The 17,194-nt window shown below is 47.4% G+C and overlaps 1 protein-coding gene across 3 annotated transcripts in view; it reads left to right on the top strand.

Annotated features, from left to right (window-relative positions):
• NEURL1 (neuralized E3 ubiquitin protein ligase 1) overlaps positions 1-17,194 on the top strand; it is a 262,235-nt gene that overhangs the window by 200,561 nt on the left and 44,480 nt on the right. For 2 of the 3 annotated variants that reach the window (XM_075935544.1, XM_075935545.1), the window contains exon 4: positions 14,337-14,399. The exons of the other annotated variant lie outside the window; for it this stretch is intronic. In XM_075935544.1, coding sequence (XP_075791659.1) covers positions 14,337-14,399 — 63 coding nt within the window. The remainder of the gene's footprint in view (positions 1-14,336; positions 14,400-17,194) is intronic. 3 annotated transcript variants of the gene reach the window in all.

Genomic DNA, 17,194 nt, shown 5'->3' with positions numbered 1-17,194 from the left:
ACATATAAAGATTGTGGTTGATACCAGCCTGGGAAGGATTGCAAGTCCTTTGGAGGATATGATTAAAATTCAAAATGATCTTGACAAACTGGAAAAATGCTCTAAGAGAAATAAGATGAAATTCAAAAAAGACACAATGCAAAGTACTCCAGTGAGGAAGGAACAATCAGTTGCACACACACAAAATGGGAAATGGCTGTGGAGGAAGGAGACATGTGAAAAGAGATCTGGGGTTCATAGTGGATCACATGCTAAAATATGAGTGAACCGTATAACGCTGTTGCAAAAACAAACAAAAGAAAAGTACACATCATTCTAGGATGTTTTAAGAGGCTAGTCGTAAGCAAGGCATGAAAAGTAATTCTGTTCTACTCCATGCTGCTTAGGCCCCAGCTGGCATATTGTGTCCAGGTCTGGGCACCACATTTCAGGAAAGATGTGGACAAATAGAAGATAGTCCAGAGAAGTGCAACAAAAATGATGAACAGTCTAGAAAACATGATTTATGATGGGAAATTGAAAAAACTGGGTTTGTTTAGCCTGGAGAGGAGAAGATGGGGAGGGCAGCTAACAGTTTTCAAGTACAGGCAGTCCCCGAGTTACGCGGATCCGACTTACGTCAGATCCACAGTTACGAACGGGGCCCTCCCTCTCCCTGGTCTCCAGCAGACCAGGGAGAGGAAGCAAAGCGGCGGAACACGTGGGCAGCGGACAGCCCAGACGCGTCTGGGCTGTCCGCTGCCCGCGTGTTCCGCCGCTTTGCTCCCCGTCCCCCTGGTCTGCAGACCAGGGGGACGGGGAGCAAAGCAGAGCAAAGCCGCGGAGCCTGGGGTTCTTAAGTTGAATCTGTATCTAAGTCAGAACTGGCGTCCAGATTCAGCCGCTGTTGAAACTGATCAGTTTCAGCAGTGGCTGAATCTGGATGCCAGTTCCAACTTACATACAGATTCAACTTAAGAACAAACCTACAGTCCCTATCTTGTACGTAACCCGGGGACTGCCTGTACCTCAAAAGTTGTTGTTCGTCGATTACTTGCTCATGTCCATTCCATGGTAGGTGTACCTGCTCGCCACATGTACTGATTCAGCTATTCAACTTATGTATAAATGACCCAGAGAAAGGGGTAAGCAGTGAGGTGGCAACATTTGCAGATAATACCAAACTATCTTTGGTCAAGATAGCTAAGACCAAAGCAGACCGTGAAGTGCTTCAAAAAGATCTCACCAAACTAAGTGATTGGGCAACAAAACGGCAAATGAAATTTAATGTTGATAAATGTAAAGTAATGCACACTTGAAAAATAATCCCAACTATGCATACAATATGATGGGGACTACTTTGGCTACTGCTACTCAAGAGAGAGATCTTGAAGTCATTGTGGATAGTTCTCTGAAAACATCCACTCCGTGTGCAGCGGCAGTGAAAAAAGCAAATAGAATGTTAGGAATCATTAAAAATGGGATAGAGAGTAAGACGGAGAATATCAGGAACCAATCCCTGCAACAAACCTCGGTGCCAACTCTGCCCGTATATCTACACCAGTAACACCATCATAGGACCTAACTAGATCAGCTACACCATCCTGGGTTCATTCATCTGCACATCTACCAATGTAATATACACCATCATGTACCAGCAATGCCCCTCTGCCATATACATTGGCCAAACTGGACAGTCCCTACGTAAAAGAATAAACGGACACAAATCAGATATCAGGAATGGTAACATCCAAAAACCTGTAGGAGAACACTTCAATCTCCCTGGACACACAGTAGCAGATTTAAAAGTAGCCATCCTGCAATAAAAAAACTTCAAAAACAGACTTCAAAGAGAAACTGCAGAGCTACAATTCATTTGCAAATTTCACACTATCAGTTTAGATTAAACAAAGACTGTGACTGGCTAGCTAGCTACAAAAGCAGTTTCTCCTCTTTTCTGCTAGAAATGGGCCTTATCCTCCCTGACTGAATTGACCTCGTTATCGCTAGCCTTACTCTTGATTGGTACTCCTCTCTTTTCATATGCCTGTATATTTATACCTGCCTCTGGAATTTCCACCACATGCATCTGACGAAGTGGGTCTTTGCCTACAAAAGTTTATGCTCCCAGAAATCTGTTAGTCTATAAGGTGCCACAGGACTTCTTGGTGTTTATGCAGATTCAGACTAACACGGCTACCCCTCTGATATTGTCATGTTGTGCTGAGAATGTGATTTCTTCTTTCCTTTGATTTCTGTATTGTTTTTCATAAAAGACTCTGTCTGCTGCAGGACTCAAAGGCTATGTCTACACTACATCTGCACCGTCTGTTCATTGCCCTCTTTGTTGCCTGCTGGTGCAGATGGGCATGGGACACTTTATCTGACATGGGGGGAAGATGACGTGTGGCATCTCTGTGTCTGACAGTGCTTGGTGGCTTTCGGTGTGCAGGCGGCAGAGATAATTTGCAGTCAGCTGAGTTGCCATCACACCATTTGTCACATTCGGTTTGTATTGGGTATTTGCTGCCTGAATGAGCAGACTGTCTGTGATCCAGGATATAGGGAATATCTAAGGGGCACATCAAGTGATGTCCGGGGATGTGATTGCCTCCTGTATTATGGCACAGTGTGTGACTTGACACAGTGACAGGGAAACAGTGTGATGTTCAACAAGAACCACTGCTGTCAGAAAAGACCCTGTTTAATATGAATAGCAGGTAGTCCAGCCAGGCGCTGAGAAGGTATATACAATGCTTGTAAAGAGCATCTGTTCCTTTCATCCATCCGTAGTTTGACATACTTGTAGGCTTTGTCTACACCACGAGTTTTTGTGGCAGAAAATATGAGGGACTCATTAGCATAAGTCGCGATCTCATTAGCATATTTTCTGCCGTTCCTTTTTGCGCAAAAAGAAGCAGTGTAGCCACTTCCGTTTTGCGCAAAAAACCTGTTTTGTGCAAGAACCTTATGCCTCTCTGGGATAGACAGAAGGATGTTGCATAAAAAGGAAACATCCACACTGCTTCTTTTTGCTCAAAAACCTCTTGTGCAAAAAGAAATGGCAGACATATGCTAATAAGATCAGAACTTATGCTAATGAGTTGCTCATTAGCATATTTTCTGCCAAAAAAACTCGTAGTGTAGCCTTAGCTGTAGCGATCCGCTAATGCTACAAAGCTAAGATCCAGAAGTGAATCTACATTTCTCCAAAGTTTACAGGGTTTCCCTGAGTATTTTGGTTTGGGCCCATTTCTAATGACCTAATCACATCTTAAGTGCTAGCTCAAATGTTAAGTATTTTTCTACCTAGATGCCCAGGGAATACATTTACAGTTAATCAGTTGCTATGTACAGAATGATGACTGGGTTATCAGGATTGGTGGTGAAGGGGCTGGTTTGGATAAATAAGAGCCAACCACAATCTTTGTCCAGTTCTCAAACCATGCCTGAATTAGAACATACAGTGAAATGAGAAACATTTCTGTTCACTTAAATAACTCAGTCACTTTCTCTGACGCTTTGCCCTTTTTGGAATTGGCAAGGTCCGGCGGAGGAACAGACAAAATACTGTATGAGGTTATGCTTTAATGTTATTTCTGGCTCAGCTGGGAAGGGAGAATTGCAGAAATCTCATGAAGAGGCCCATATTTCTGGAGTTTCTAGCCGTGTTTGATAGCTCAGGGCTTGCATAGGTAAGACAAACATCAAAACTTTTGAGCACTTAACCATATGGAGCCCTCTGAGTTTCAACCTGTTGCTTAATCCACCTCAGCTTGCCATCAAAGCATTGCTCTATGAGGCATACCTACGTACCTGTGAAAAGCACCAGAAGAGAAGGGATAGCAGATAGGGACGTTAATTCATTATATATTTGTAGTCTCAGTGTGGGCAGCTCTGTGTACCTCTGCTGCAAAATGTTAAGGGAAAATTAACTTAGTTCCACCTTAAATGTTTTGTAAAATGATCGGTGTTGACCTAAAAATAATTCCAGAACAGCGCGAAGCCAGGGTTCACTAGATGGTCTCGGTCCTCGGCTGTACACTTGCATTTTTTCTTTGCATTTTCTGATTGGTTTCTTCACACGCCAGTCTAAGAAGCAGCTTTAATCCTTAAGTCTTCAGTTGTATACACACAATAAGGCTACGTCTAGACTGGCATGATTTTCCGCAAATTCTTTTAATGGAAAACTTTTCTGTTAAAAGCATTTGCAGAAAAGAGCGTCTAGATTGGCACGGACGCTTTTCCGCAAAAGCGCTATTTGCGGAAAAGTGTCCATGCCAATCTAGATGCGCTTTTGCGCAAAAAAGCCCCAGTCGCCATTTTCGTGATCGGGGCTTTCTTGCGCAAAAGGACTTTTGCCCGAATGGGAGCAGCATAGTATTTCCGCAAGAAGCACTGATTTCAGACAGTAGGAAGTCAATGCTTTTGTGGAAATTCAAGAGGCCAGTGTAGACAGCTGGCAAGCTTTTCTGCAAAAACAGCTACTTTTGCGGAAAAACTTGCCAGTCTAGAGACAGCCCCTAGGTCTAATAAATAGATTCAACTCCACTCTCACGTTCGGTTCTACCTATTGACTTGCTTTTCATTATCCAGGCCCGTGTGACTAGAGAATCTTGTGAGGTGCTTAGAAGTTTCCTTGGTAGAATTCAGACTGCTGCACTTCAGAAGTTTGGGATGTTTGGGGTGTGGATGAACTTACTATAACTTGTGTTTAACTCTTGGGTCTGCGAACACGGGCTGGAAATGTCATAAGAATACGTTTTTCTCTCCATAATTTGGCCCTTCTAGGCTGTGGAGACCAATGGTGGAAAAATAATTCTAACCTCAGAAGTTTTGCAGATTTATCTTTTCAAACCTCAGACAATGTTCAGTTTAGGTTTAGTTTGAGATGTGGGGAAAGTTCAGTAGGCTGGGTGGAATGGTTCTACGTCCTTTCATCACTGGTGCGGATTGTCTCACGGGGGTTGCACTGTGCTTTGCTGACAAATGCCGTCCTGTGTTGACTTCCTCTCTGGGGGAACTTGCTGTTTTAGTCTTTGAGTATTTGTTTCTTACTGAACCTCTTAGGAAATCTCAATGATAATATTGGGTGGGAAGCCCACTTCCCTATCTTTCTACCTGAAAATAACAGCAGCCTGTAGAAAGTTGTTCATATGACTATGACAGCTCCTCTTCCAAAATCTTGAAAATTCGCCTGGAAAAGCAGGTGAAAAAAGATTCATTAAAATAATTTTTCAAACAGCTGTAAATTGGAATAACACACATCTCATGAGATGGAGACATGTTTTAAATAGTTTCCTCCCTCGCTGTTTTCAACCTACGAAACGTATGTGCCAACATATGTAAAAAGCAATCTGTCTCCCTGAGCCTTGGAAATTTAGAAAGGGCATGCTCAATGCAGCTTTTCATAGACAGATTCAGCATGGGAACAAAAAAAAAATCAGCTTAGACTTTGATCTTATGACAGCATATTGCATCTACAGCAAATAGTGTTAATAAGAGATGAGAACATTGATCTTGTGAACAGTGTTAGAAAAAAATCCAGAAGTTTAGGCATGCCTAAAGTGGACTGACACTCCAAGGGAAAATACTTCTCTCTGGTTTGGCACTTTATAATGAGTCAGTGAATCGTGTCTAAAACAAGGAAAAGTTAGAAATTTTTATATTGTCTTAGAAATAGGTCCTGGGCTTCTTTGTGTTTTCTCTTGTATTGTACAACAGGTACAAAGTGTAATGTTTACTGTGTTCAGGGAGGTAGGGAAAAATTGGCAATTTATTTCAAACTTGAAATAACTTCTAATTTTTTAGTTGTCATTTAAATGCACAGAATTACAGAACACGAAGCTACTTTGTAGGTACATTTTGTATTGTCTCGTTCCCACAGAAATGACTGGGAAGGCTAAATCTAGGGGATGGGTTAGATCTTTGGCATGAGAAGTGATATATTGGCACATTAGTCTATGCACCAGGGTCTGGGCTAACTGGCAAAATTCCAGCAGTCTTCCAACACCCAGTATATTACATATTAGGGATTGTCTCCATATGAAGGCTAATCCAGAATAAGATAGGGTATGAATTTAAAGCAGATTAATTATTCCTGATTAACTCCATATGTGGATGCTCTTTTTATGGAATAAATGTGCTTTTTTCAAATTAGCCTAATCCATAAAGTGGATTAAGCTCTACACTTGGAGTTAATCAGGAAAAATTAATTGGGAATAGCTCTTCCGGAATAATTCCTTATGTGGATAAACTCTCAGGCTGTGTCTACATTGGCACCCTTTTCCGGAAATGCTTAAAACGGAACAGTTTTCCGTTATAAGTATTTCCTGAAAAAGTGCGTCTACATTGGCAGGATGCTTTTCCGGAAAAGCACTTTTTCTGGAAAAGCGTCCGTGCCAATGTAGACACGCTTTTCCTCAAAAAAGCCCCGATCGTCATTTTCGCGATCGGGGTTTTTTTGCGGAAAACACTACTGTGCTGTCTACACTCGCCCTTTTCTGGAACAGTTTTCCGGAAAAGGACTTTTGCCCGAACAGGAGCAGCATAGTTTTTCCGGAAAAGCACTGATGATTTTACAGTAAATCGTCAGTGCTTTTCCGGAAAAGCAAGCGGCCAGTGTAGACAGCTTTCAAGTTATTCCGGAAAAGCGGCTGCTTTTCCGGAATAAGTGGCCCAGTGTAGACACAGCCTCAGACTATGAAGGATGTGAAAGTGCTTCTTCCTTTTGGTTCTTATATTTTGGTAGGATCTTAGAGCAATTGGCTTAGATTGCCTCACTTGTGGGTTGTTTTATTAGAGCGTGAGACAGATAGAAGTACAGAACTATACTGGTTAAAGTGGGGTCCTGGTAAGAAAAATGTCTGTGAAAAATTGCCCTAAAATGTTTAAGCCTGAACAAAGTATGTAGCATTGTACACAATACAAGGGTATGTCTAGACTGCAAGCTTCTTTCAAAAGAAGCTTTTTCGGAAGAGATCTTCCGAAAAAACTTCTTCCGAAAGAAAGCGTCCACACAGCAATAGTTCATCGAAAAAGCGATCCGCTTTTTCGAAAGATAGGGTCCACACTGAATAGATGCTGTCTTGCATTTCAGCTGTGATTACTATGGACGGAGTGGCCACCAGGGCACCTGTGCTTTTTCCTGGAGCCCTCTTCTTTCGAAAGAACTCCCTCTTACGTGTCTGCACACGCCTTTTCCAAAAGAGCGCTTTTGGAAAAGGCGTTCTTCCTCATAGAATGAGGCTTACCAATGTCAGAAAAATCCCTGCATTCTTTTGATTTTTTTTCCGAAAGAACACAACAACAGTTTGGACGTAAGTGAAGTTTTTCTGAAAGAATGGTGGTTTAAAAAAAAACAACCCTGTAATCTATACGCACCCCAAGAGAGAACTATGTTCCCAGCCCTTTGGCACTTACTAGGTGAAAGACTAGACACTCAGTTGCCTTGAGTGACTATAAAACGGTTTTGCCGTTGAGAAGGGTGATCTTTCTAGTAAGGGCTGAGTGTGTTTCTCATTGCAAAGTGCTAAGAGTAGTTGGGTTGGTGTTAGCTGAAAATGTTCAATTAATTCTCAATGATTATTTCTGTAGTGTCAAATGAACCTGGATCTTTACAAACCAGTGGTGCAGCCTATATCCCAGACGGCATGCAGTCTATGGGCCTGGTTGTACGCGCTAGGGCACGGTGCCTCTGGCACTGCTGCGCTGGTTGTTTGGAATGGAGGTAAAGACGCTTATTAGTCGGTGGTGCTATAAAGTACGCGGCTGTGGTTAATGCGGAAGACAGGCGTGTAATGCAGATAAAGGGCTGAATGGCTAAATTGCATCTTTCCTTGCTTTTTATGGCTTCCGGTGGTAGGCTGTGCAGTCTTGCCACCCAACCCCAAGTTAGCTAACGCTGCACGTGGTTGGATTGAAGTCATTTCGGGCTCAATGCATGCTAGGGCACAGGGTCTTCTGGAGTTCTCCTTTCACAACCCCCATCCTACCCCCTGCTCCCTCCACACTTGTACAGGCAGGGAGGCAAACGCACAGGCTGCACATGCTAACGTGGAAAGACGAAGGTGGGGGAAAAACCTTCGCTGGAGGCTGAAATCCGCAGCACGGCAGAGTTTCTGGTTAACCTAGGCACAGAGCTGAATCTTGCAGCATGGCCTGACTCTGCTCACGCCCAGACTCGGCTACAGCTGCAGGAGGAACACATTCCAAAGATGAATGGCTCGTCGCTGTTCCGCCCCCAGCTCCCGTGAGAGGTTTGCTGACGCACTGGAGTTGGAGACAAGTGCTGTGAGACAGCAGGAAGAAGCAGCCTTACCAGCATTTGGAACTTGGGCAATGGAGGGCTTTGTAATTAGTAAATCGCTCCTTGAAATTTCACTGGGAAGTTGAGTGGTAGCCAGTGTACAGCTCAGCAATAATATGTCTTTGTTGGTCTCCCTGGTCAAAGTGCAGGCAGCTGCTGAGAAATGCGCTAATTGCAGAAACAGAGCATGTTGCATCCGTTTATACACATCGCATGGGCCACAGTCTGCCTCTGCTAGGAAAGATGCGATCTCTTGGCTGATCAAAGCAAAAAGGCATTTCTGGCCACTACTGGTGTCTGGGAGCAGCAATGGGTCTAGGAGGACCCCACGTTGTGGGTAATTGTTAGCTGTAGGTGGGGAGGTGCAGTCCATCCAGGGAATAGTTACAGACAATGCCATGTCCCCAAAGTGGTTGCTCCTGTCAATCTGCATCACCTTTATCTTAAGTGGATTACGCTTATGCCAGCGGCTTTCACCAATCTCCCAGTATCTCTGACGGGCTTTGGGAGAGCAAGGAGACAGCTCCATCTGTTTCCAATCACAAGGAGGCTTAGTATGCGTGTTGCCGGCATACTGAGTCTCTGAAGCCCATTAAGCTTCATGATCTCTCAAGTAGCCTTGTGTAACTCTTGATGAGGTCAAGCGTTGTAGGACTTCAGAGCTGCCAGCCTCCTCCTCAGCAAGAGCCATCGCTCAGCGTGACCCCCAGGATTCCTCCAGAAATACGAAGTGACACCGCTTTAAAGCATTTCCTGGTAGCCCCGGGAGCTCCCATGGTGCCTCCAAAGCAGCTCACAACTCCACTGAAGTGCCGTTCGTTTGCCTTTTGGCGTCCAAGCGAGAATTTCTCCAAGGAGGGACAAGCTCTGAGCCTTTGATACAACCCAGTTTTCCCATGCTCATTAGACACTTATTGGTTTGGCTGCAAACTTCTGTGAGGATTCCATCGAGGTGGGGTGTGATCTGTCTGAGACTGGGACTGAGAGCAAGAAGGTTCTCTCTCCTGGGCTTCCGGTGCTCCCCTTCAGGCACGAGGGTAGCAGTTGGAAAAAAGAGTCTGAGCAGGGGAAACAGCAGCAGGAGATCCCGGGAAAGAAGGGTAGGAGTCTGGGATGGTGGAGAAAAGTTTGGAGGAGGAACCATAGGAGGGGTAACAGCGTCAGGAACAGATGATGGGTAAAGGGGATCAGAAAAAAGTGTGGAGCAAGGGCAGGAGTTTGGGATGCGGGGTGAAGGGGGCAGGAGCTGATCACAGGAGTGGAGGGGCAGGAAGGGGACAGGAATTTGGGAGAGGTAAGGGTAGGAGCAAGAGGTGAACAGGGAAAGGAATGGAGCAAGGGGTGGATGGTCAAGAACTGGAGGGGAGATCCGCACAGTTGGAGCAGAAGGGGGCAGGGGGACACTGGTGGAGTAGGGAAAAACTTAAAAAACAACAAATAGTCTGGTAGCACATTAAAGATCAACAAAATATGTAGATCAGTATTTCTTAAACTTTTTAAGACCGAGGAACACCAAACAATATTTTTTTTAATGAGGAACACCAAAGATTTTTTTGTTGACCGAATTAAAAAAAAGGGGGGTTGGGGGGAAAGTTATTGAGCAAAAAAAAAAAAGTCGCTTGCCTCTTTAAGGGAGGCCATTTTGAACTCTGTTGTTCTCTGCGGCACACCTCTGACTGCCTTGCAGCACACCTGTGTGCGGTGAAACACAGTTTAAGAAACACTGATGTAGATGGTATCCTGAGTTTTCATGGGCACAGCCTACTTCTTCAGATGTCCGGAGGGACAGAAGAGCACACTCCTTACACAACCCTTTGTTTCTGAATCTCAATATTCTTTTTCTCCGGCAAATAGCTGCTGGTGAAAGAGGTAGAAAAACCTGGAAGATAAGAACCTTCTACTGCCACCAGTTACTTCCTCACATCGGCTATGTCTAGACTGCAAGCCTCTTTTGAAAGAGAGCGTCTAGACTACAACCAGTACTTTAGAAAAAGCTAGCCGCTTTTTCGAAAGAGAGCACCGAGGCAGTCTGGATGCTCTCTTTCGAAAAAGCACAGTTTGCATTACATAGCGCCTTTTTTTGAAAGAGCACGAGGTTTTCCACGGTCAGAAAAACCGCTGCATTCTTTTGATTTACTTTCGAAAGAAAGCGGCAGCAGTCTTGATGCAGGGGAAGTTTTTTCGAAAAAAACCTGTAGTCTAGACACCCATCAAGTAGCTGAAGTTGGTGTTGTGACTCGAAAGATCTCAGTCCTGCTGACAGCCTATGGGAGTTGGGGTCAGCATGGCTGTATACAATCACATTTTTGTTTGTAAAAAATGTAAGTTTACAGAATAGGGAAATGACACGGAAAGGAACACTAGAGGAACTAGGAATGTTAACTGTTGTTTATTTGTATAAACGTGTAACCACTGGAAATTGTAAAGACTCCCAACTAAAGATTTATTTGACAAAAAACCCACCGTCCTCAAAACTTTCAGAACTGTAGCCCCCAGCAGTTCCAAAAGCAGCCCTAAATATAGAACTGTGCACACTGTTCCTCTTTTGCGGGCAAGATATTAAGAGCTTATTTATTTATTACAAAGTGGTTTACAGTGTGTGTAAATTAGTGAATTCCAAGTCCCCCTCTCAGCTGCCAGATGGACTATGCTGGGAGGATGTTTATGGAGACTGTAAATAATTTCTTAACATAATACAAATACTACATTTTTAGAAATCAAGGGTGGACGACTGCATGTTTATGCTGTGGCTGAGGATTTATTGACTCCTCGAACACAAGAAAGAAAACAAACGATATTTCAAGCTCTTTTCACAATGAGGTTAGCAATGTGGGGTGTGTCAGGTTCCTATCTGGGTCTGTTTGGCCAGGTGCGGAGACCACTCAGCTCCCATTCAAATGAGTAAAAACAATGAGGAATCCTATGGCACCTTAAAGACTCACAATTTGATTAGTGCATCAGCTCTCGTGGGCTGCAGCTCGCTTCATCAGATGCAATGAGATGCAGCTCGCGAGAGCTTATGCCCTAATAAATGTGTTAGTCTTTAAGGTGCCTCAGGACTCCTCATTTTTGTTGCAATAGGCTAATACGACTCCCCCTCTGAAACTTGTCGTTCCAGTCAGAGGGCACTAAAAGCACTCAGCTTTGCTGGAGGAAGACCATAAAGTTTGGGGGACCTAAGTTTGGGGGGGCCGCATGTGGCCCCTGGCTTACTTGGAGCCACGCTGGTGACCAGCCCTTCCGCCACCCTCCCCCGTGGGGCTGGAGCACACAAAAGCTACTAGGCTGGGACCCTCTAGGCCAGGGGCAGGGAACCTTTTTTGGGCTGGGCCTGCACATGAGTGAGAAGTAAAAATAAAGCCCAAAACACCAACTTCACCCTCACTGATGTTGCCCGTGACTGAAACGGAGAAAGACACTCCCCACGTTCTCCTTGCGCACCATAGCGTAGGGGGGCCCAGGCAAGCTGGGGGACACATCCAGCTCCTGGACCTTAGGCTCCCCACTCTTGCTTTCTGGCCTTCATCCAGCTCTAAGTGCATGCGTAAAGCACGGAGCGTGTAAATGCTGGGTTTAATGAAGCAGCCGTGCCATCCTTGTGTAACCCACACACCTAGTGTGGTTACTGAGTATGGCAAGTGGCACCTAGACCACTGCAACAGTTAAGATCAAGAGACCTCTACAACATGGGCTGGGAGGCTCCTAGAGTCAACTCCTGAGGTCCCAGGTTCAAATCCACCTTGGTGGTGGTTACAAGTGGGGGCTCATCCGGGATCTCAACTGGGTCTCGGAAGCTCGGGACGTGCTTCCTCCCCTAGGGGAAGTATGTAACCCACACACCTAGTGTGGTTCCTGAGTACTGCAAGTGGCACCTAGACCACTGCAACAGTTAAGATCAAGAGACCCCCTACAGCATGGGCTGGGAGCCAGCTGGCTCTTAGCTCAGCGGGTAGAGGCTCCTAGAGTCAGCTCCCGAGGTTCCAGGTTCAAATCTGCCTTGGTGGTGGTTACGCTTGCATTTGACATAGTCTGGGAAGAATTGCACAATTGGTGAGCGCCTGCTGCAAGCCTCCAGGTAGCCCTAAAGAAGAGAGGAGCGTTCTCAAGCTCCAGCTGTCTGTGAACTGGGCTATCTCCAGGAGTGTTCTCCAGGCCAGAGGTCATGGGGTATTTGTACTGAGCAGTATCGGGAGCAGGTGGGCAGGGGGAACCAGACAGGAGCATTGCTTCTCCTGCGCTCCCCTCCCCATGAAAACAGGGTGCTGCCGCTGCCTGGGTCTTGACATACCAGGCAATTGCCCATATGGAAATGAGTGAGCAGTAACCTGCCGCTGGAGTTGAATGGAAAAGGTAGCAAAGCCCGCAGGCAGCAGGAGGAAAAGCAGAATATTGTCGCGGCTTCGTTCGGGTTTGGATCTATTTCCAGCCTTGGGAGAGGAAGGGGCAGGAGAGGCGGCGAATACCAGCAGAAGCTGCGGGCTGCTCAGGCGTGTGCCTCGGTGCAGTTTTAGTTCTTTCTCATTCCTGTGCCAGGCTCTCCATAGCAACAGGCTGTCAGTGGAAAGCCACAGAATTTACTCCCTGTGCACTGATGCTAAACGGCAGTGAGGCAGCCATGTTCTGTGAGTTAAACTGGGGATGGAAGCGACTAGTCGACTATCCGATTAGCATATGCTTATTGGATAGTCGACTAGTGACTGGAATAGTCACACACACACACACACACACACGCTTTAGCATATGCTTATTGGATAGTCGACTAGTGACTGGAATAGTCTCTCTCTCTCTCTCTCTCTCACTCACTCACACACACACACACACACACACACACACGCTTTAGCATATGCTTATTGGATAGTCGACTAGTGACTGGAATAGTCACACACACACACACACACACGCTTTAGCATATGCTTATTGGATAGTCGACTAGTGACTGGAATAGTCTCTCTCTCACACACACACACACACACACACACACACACACACACACACACACTTTAGCATATGCTTATTGGATAGTCGACTAGTGACTGGGATAGTCACACACACACACACACACACCGCTGCCTCTATCAGAGAAAGGCAGCGAAGGGGGAGCAGGAGCCGATACTGGAGGGGGCTGGTTTAAAAGCCAGTTCCCCCACTCCCCGCCAGCATCATCTTTGGGGGGAGGGGACAGGGTGCAGCAGGGAATTGACAATTGCTACATTTCACGAGCAGGGGTCAGCAAGAGGCTGTTTGAGTCCCTGCTTGCCCCGGGGAATGGCGCTTCTGCTTTCCAAATGTAGCAAGAATCGAATAGAGAATAGATAGCGAGACTGGATTTTGCAGGTCCTGTTTCCCTGGCAGGCCCAGGGTCGATGAAATGTGACATCTTTCCTGTCTCTCAGGCTGGTCAGCAGAACACACATTTTTGCCAGCTTCCCAGTGCTATGGACAGGGTCCATTAAGGCAAAATTAATGTTGAATTCACTGACCAAAATGCCAAGGGACTCTCAGTCCTCCTCCAGTCGGGGCTTTTAGAGTTGCCATGAGACAGAGCTGGCTATGCTTTTGCTGTGGCTTAGACCTTTTGGGGCACACGTACCCCTTTCCCAGCTGTGACCGTGCCTACACTCCCCAACATCTCATTCCATTGCGTCAGCTGTGACCCACAATGAAGTTAGCTCTGTTCCAAACCTAGCCCCGCGGGTGAGATCTGCTCCCAATGAAGAGTTACACAGCAGCAGGGACACCTCAGACTTGTTATTAAGGTGAGGAGAAGTAGCCAAGGTCCACATTCACACACAAGCCTGCAGAGCCACGGCTGGGGACTCAGCCCAGCCCGGGGTCAACCCTCGCCCTTTTGTGTCTGCCTGCCAAATATCCATTTTTCTCCCCTAGATTTCCGAGATCAGGAGAGACACCCATTAGCAATTGCACCCTGCTAGCAGGTACAATACCAGAACTCGGTTTCGGTGAGCCAATACAGCACCAAGGATCATTGCAGACCCTGCTGAGCCTATGATCCTATGACAGCATGAGCTCTTTCATCCTCCTTTCTCAGGTTCCACATTAGCCGTCTGTGAAGATTCGCATGGTGAAGCCGCCGTGAACTCTGTATGCACGTGTGAGTCTGGCTACAATTGTCTGTGATGTAGAAGAGCTGGACAGAAGTGACTGGGAGAGGCAGAGAAAGCTGGCAGTAGAAATGCCAATGCGAAAAGACCGCAGAGTGCTGAGAAATGAGCTCACTGACCTAGAAAATGAGCTCGGATTAAGAAATGTCAGATTTCTGGGGAGGAGAGGGGTTTCCTGAGGCCTTGGAGAGGGGGGAGGAAATAGAATCAGAAGTTACTCATGATGGCTAATCAAATGCACTGGGGAGCGTATGGCAGCACCGTGGGCCTCTAAGTCAGGTCAGTCCGAATTCTTGCTCCTAGTGCCTACTCCTCACCAGGGCCAGATTAAGGGGGGAGGGGCTAGCCGAGCAACTGCCCAGGGCTCCAACCTATGGGGGGTGCCTGATGGCAGCTGTATGGTGCACCGCACGCCTGGGGCCGCGTGGCACCCCTTAGAGCTGCCATCAGGTGCCATGGGGGGGGGCTGCACATGCGCCATGTGCCCGGGGGCGGAGCCGTGCATGCGTCGCGCGCCCGCTACCCGGGGCGCAGGAATGGCTCAAGCCGGCCCTGCTCCTCACCTCCCAGCAGTTGGTGCTTGGCGAGTGGGGGTGGGGGCCAGTGAGCTCCGTGTCCGGTGCAGTGTTGATTTTAAGGCTCCAGTGTCTTTGGTAACCTCTCTCAGCATGTGGCTAGACGCTTCCTGACTGTAAGAGCAGTGGGACAACGGAACGACTGCCGTGGGAGGTTGGGGAAAGATCCTTCGCTGGAGGTTTCACAAGGAGGCTGGAGAGCCAGGTACCTTGGCTGATTTAAACACCTCAAAGCCTGTCCCTTGCGGTCCCTCCAAACCCCAGGGTTCTGTGATTCTGTGACAGCGGGGAGCTCCTCTTTAACCCAGGTTCCACTTTAGAAGTCTTGGATGCTGCATGTGATTAATGCCACATACTCTGCACCCACTTCCAACTCAGTTGTGCACTAGGGCTTCTGGATTCTGCAGCACAGTAGTGCAATGGACGGGAGATTTCTAGCAGCTCCAGATGGGGGTGTGTGTGTGTGTGTGTGTGTACGTAGAAGCGTTTTTAAATTAAATAGATAGGAAAACAAGTACAATCAGTGCAGCAGCCATTGTTATTTGAGCTGATGTTAAATTCAGCTGACTGTACCCAGCCTTTACATTTGAACTTTCAGAAAGTTGCAGACTTTTGTACTGAAAATGCATCACTGCCTCAGGGAAAGCTGGAGACTTCAGCAGCTGCGGAGGAGACAGGTGGGGCCGAACCACCTGCAGAGGTGCGGGCGGTAAGAAAGCGTGTAGCATATGAGCAGGATTCTAGCTTCTGTTGGAATGATCAGTGAAACGCAGCCGTTGACTTTGGTGATTTCTGCTCGTTTCTGAGTAGCCGGGGTAGATGTTGCGATGTGAACGCCTGCCTGGCGTGGACTGAATAGACCACAGCGATAAACCTATTCCTCTGACTCTGAGAGATGGGGTCCCTCCAGCTCAGCATGTGGGTAGTGGTCAAGTCTGCTCTGTCTTTGCCCACTGTCTCCTCTCTTGTGGCTACACAGAACTTCTGTTTCCAGGGCTGCCGTCACAGCGGCATCTTTGATCCCGAGATCGGAGCAAACCGGTTTTTATGGGTTGGACCGAGGTTGGACCAAGGACGGGGAAGACAGGTTGACTGTCAATTTCACTGTAGCCATAATCTCACGGTGTTCTCTTTACCGTAAATATTGCAGACACCTTTGCTCCTGGTTCACTCTGGCAGGTGGCCCTGTGAATACGTAACATCCCCCACTCTCTCAGCACCCAGAACTGAATGTTCTAAGCACCGACCCGAAGTACAATTGGCCAGAGAACGAAATAATCGTTGGCATTCCTCTGCCCAGCCCGACTTTCTTCAGTGCAATGGACAGCCTGGCTTATGTGCACACCACCGCCACCTAGTGGATGCAATAAGAGTCTGTTGACAGCTAATCATAGGCCCTCTCTTGTCCTAAGAGCTTGTGTCTAAGTCCCCTGTCAGCTGCACGGCCACACAGGTAGCACCGCACGGGTGCTCAAGCACCAGCCTAAGGTGGGGAGGAAGGCGCCACTGCCCTCACCCCCAACCTAGCCCAGCCTGCCATAGCCGGGGGAAGGAGGGCCTGAACCCAGAGCCTTTCCCTTGGCCCAAATGCAACTGTGGCTCAGACATCCTGACCCTGGCCCCCCTGGCCATGGCCCACGTGGCTCTCCCCCGCTCCATCCCAGCACCAGATGGAAGCTGACCAGGCCAGAGGAGGGACACCTGTCCTGCCTCCCCAGCCCCATAGCTGCCATGGCAGGGAGAGGTGCCTTTCCTTACCACCCCGGGTGTTGGGGGAGTCCTCTCTCCTTGCAGTAGCCTGGGAGCATCCTCTTTCACCCCAGACTCCTCAACCAGCCCCACCCTGTAGCCTGCACCCCTAGTCAAGCCTGCCCCCTTCACATCCCTGAATCCTGCCCTCTGTCCCAGTCCTGAGCCTTCAGCCTCGGCCCCACCCCAGAACCTGCACTCTCAGCTGACCCTCACACCTCTGCACCCCAGCCCTCTGCCCAGGCCTGAGTTCCTCCGCCCACCCCCGCCCCATGAATTGTGTTCTGTGCACCAACACGAAGGTGTTATGTCGCACCTCCCCTCCATGTTGCACGTCACCCCCACGTGACAAAATTCATTCCGCTCAGGGGTGGGGAAAATCATAGGCTAGTGGAGATTGTTTAGATCCACTGGTAGAAGATTTTGCTTTGATCCTCACCAGTGCCAATTACCACGTCGCC

Source organism: Pelodiscus sinensis, chromosome 8, assembly GCF_049634645.1.
Source record: "Pelodiscus sinensis isolate JC-2024 chromosome 8, ASM4963464v1, whole genome shotgun sequence".
NCBI classification, from domain to species: Eukaryota; Metazoa; Chordata; order Testudines; family Trionychidae; genus Pelodiscus; species Pelodiscus sinensis.
This window is presented reverse-complemented; position numbering and strand designations above follow the sequence as displayed.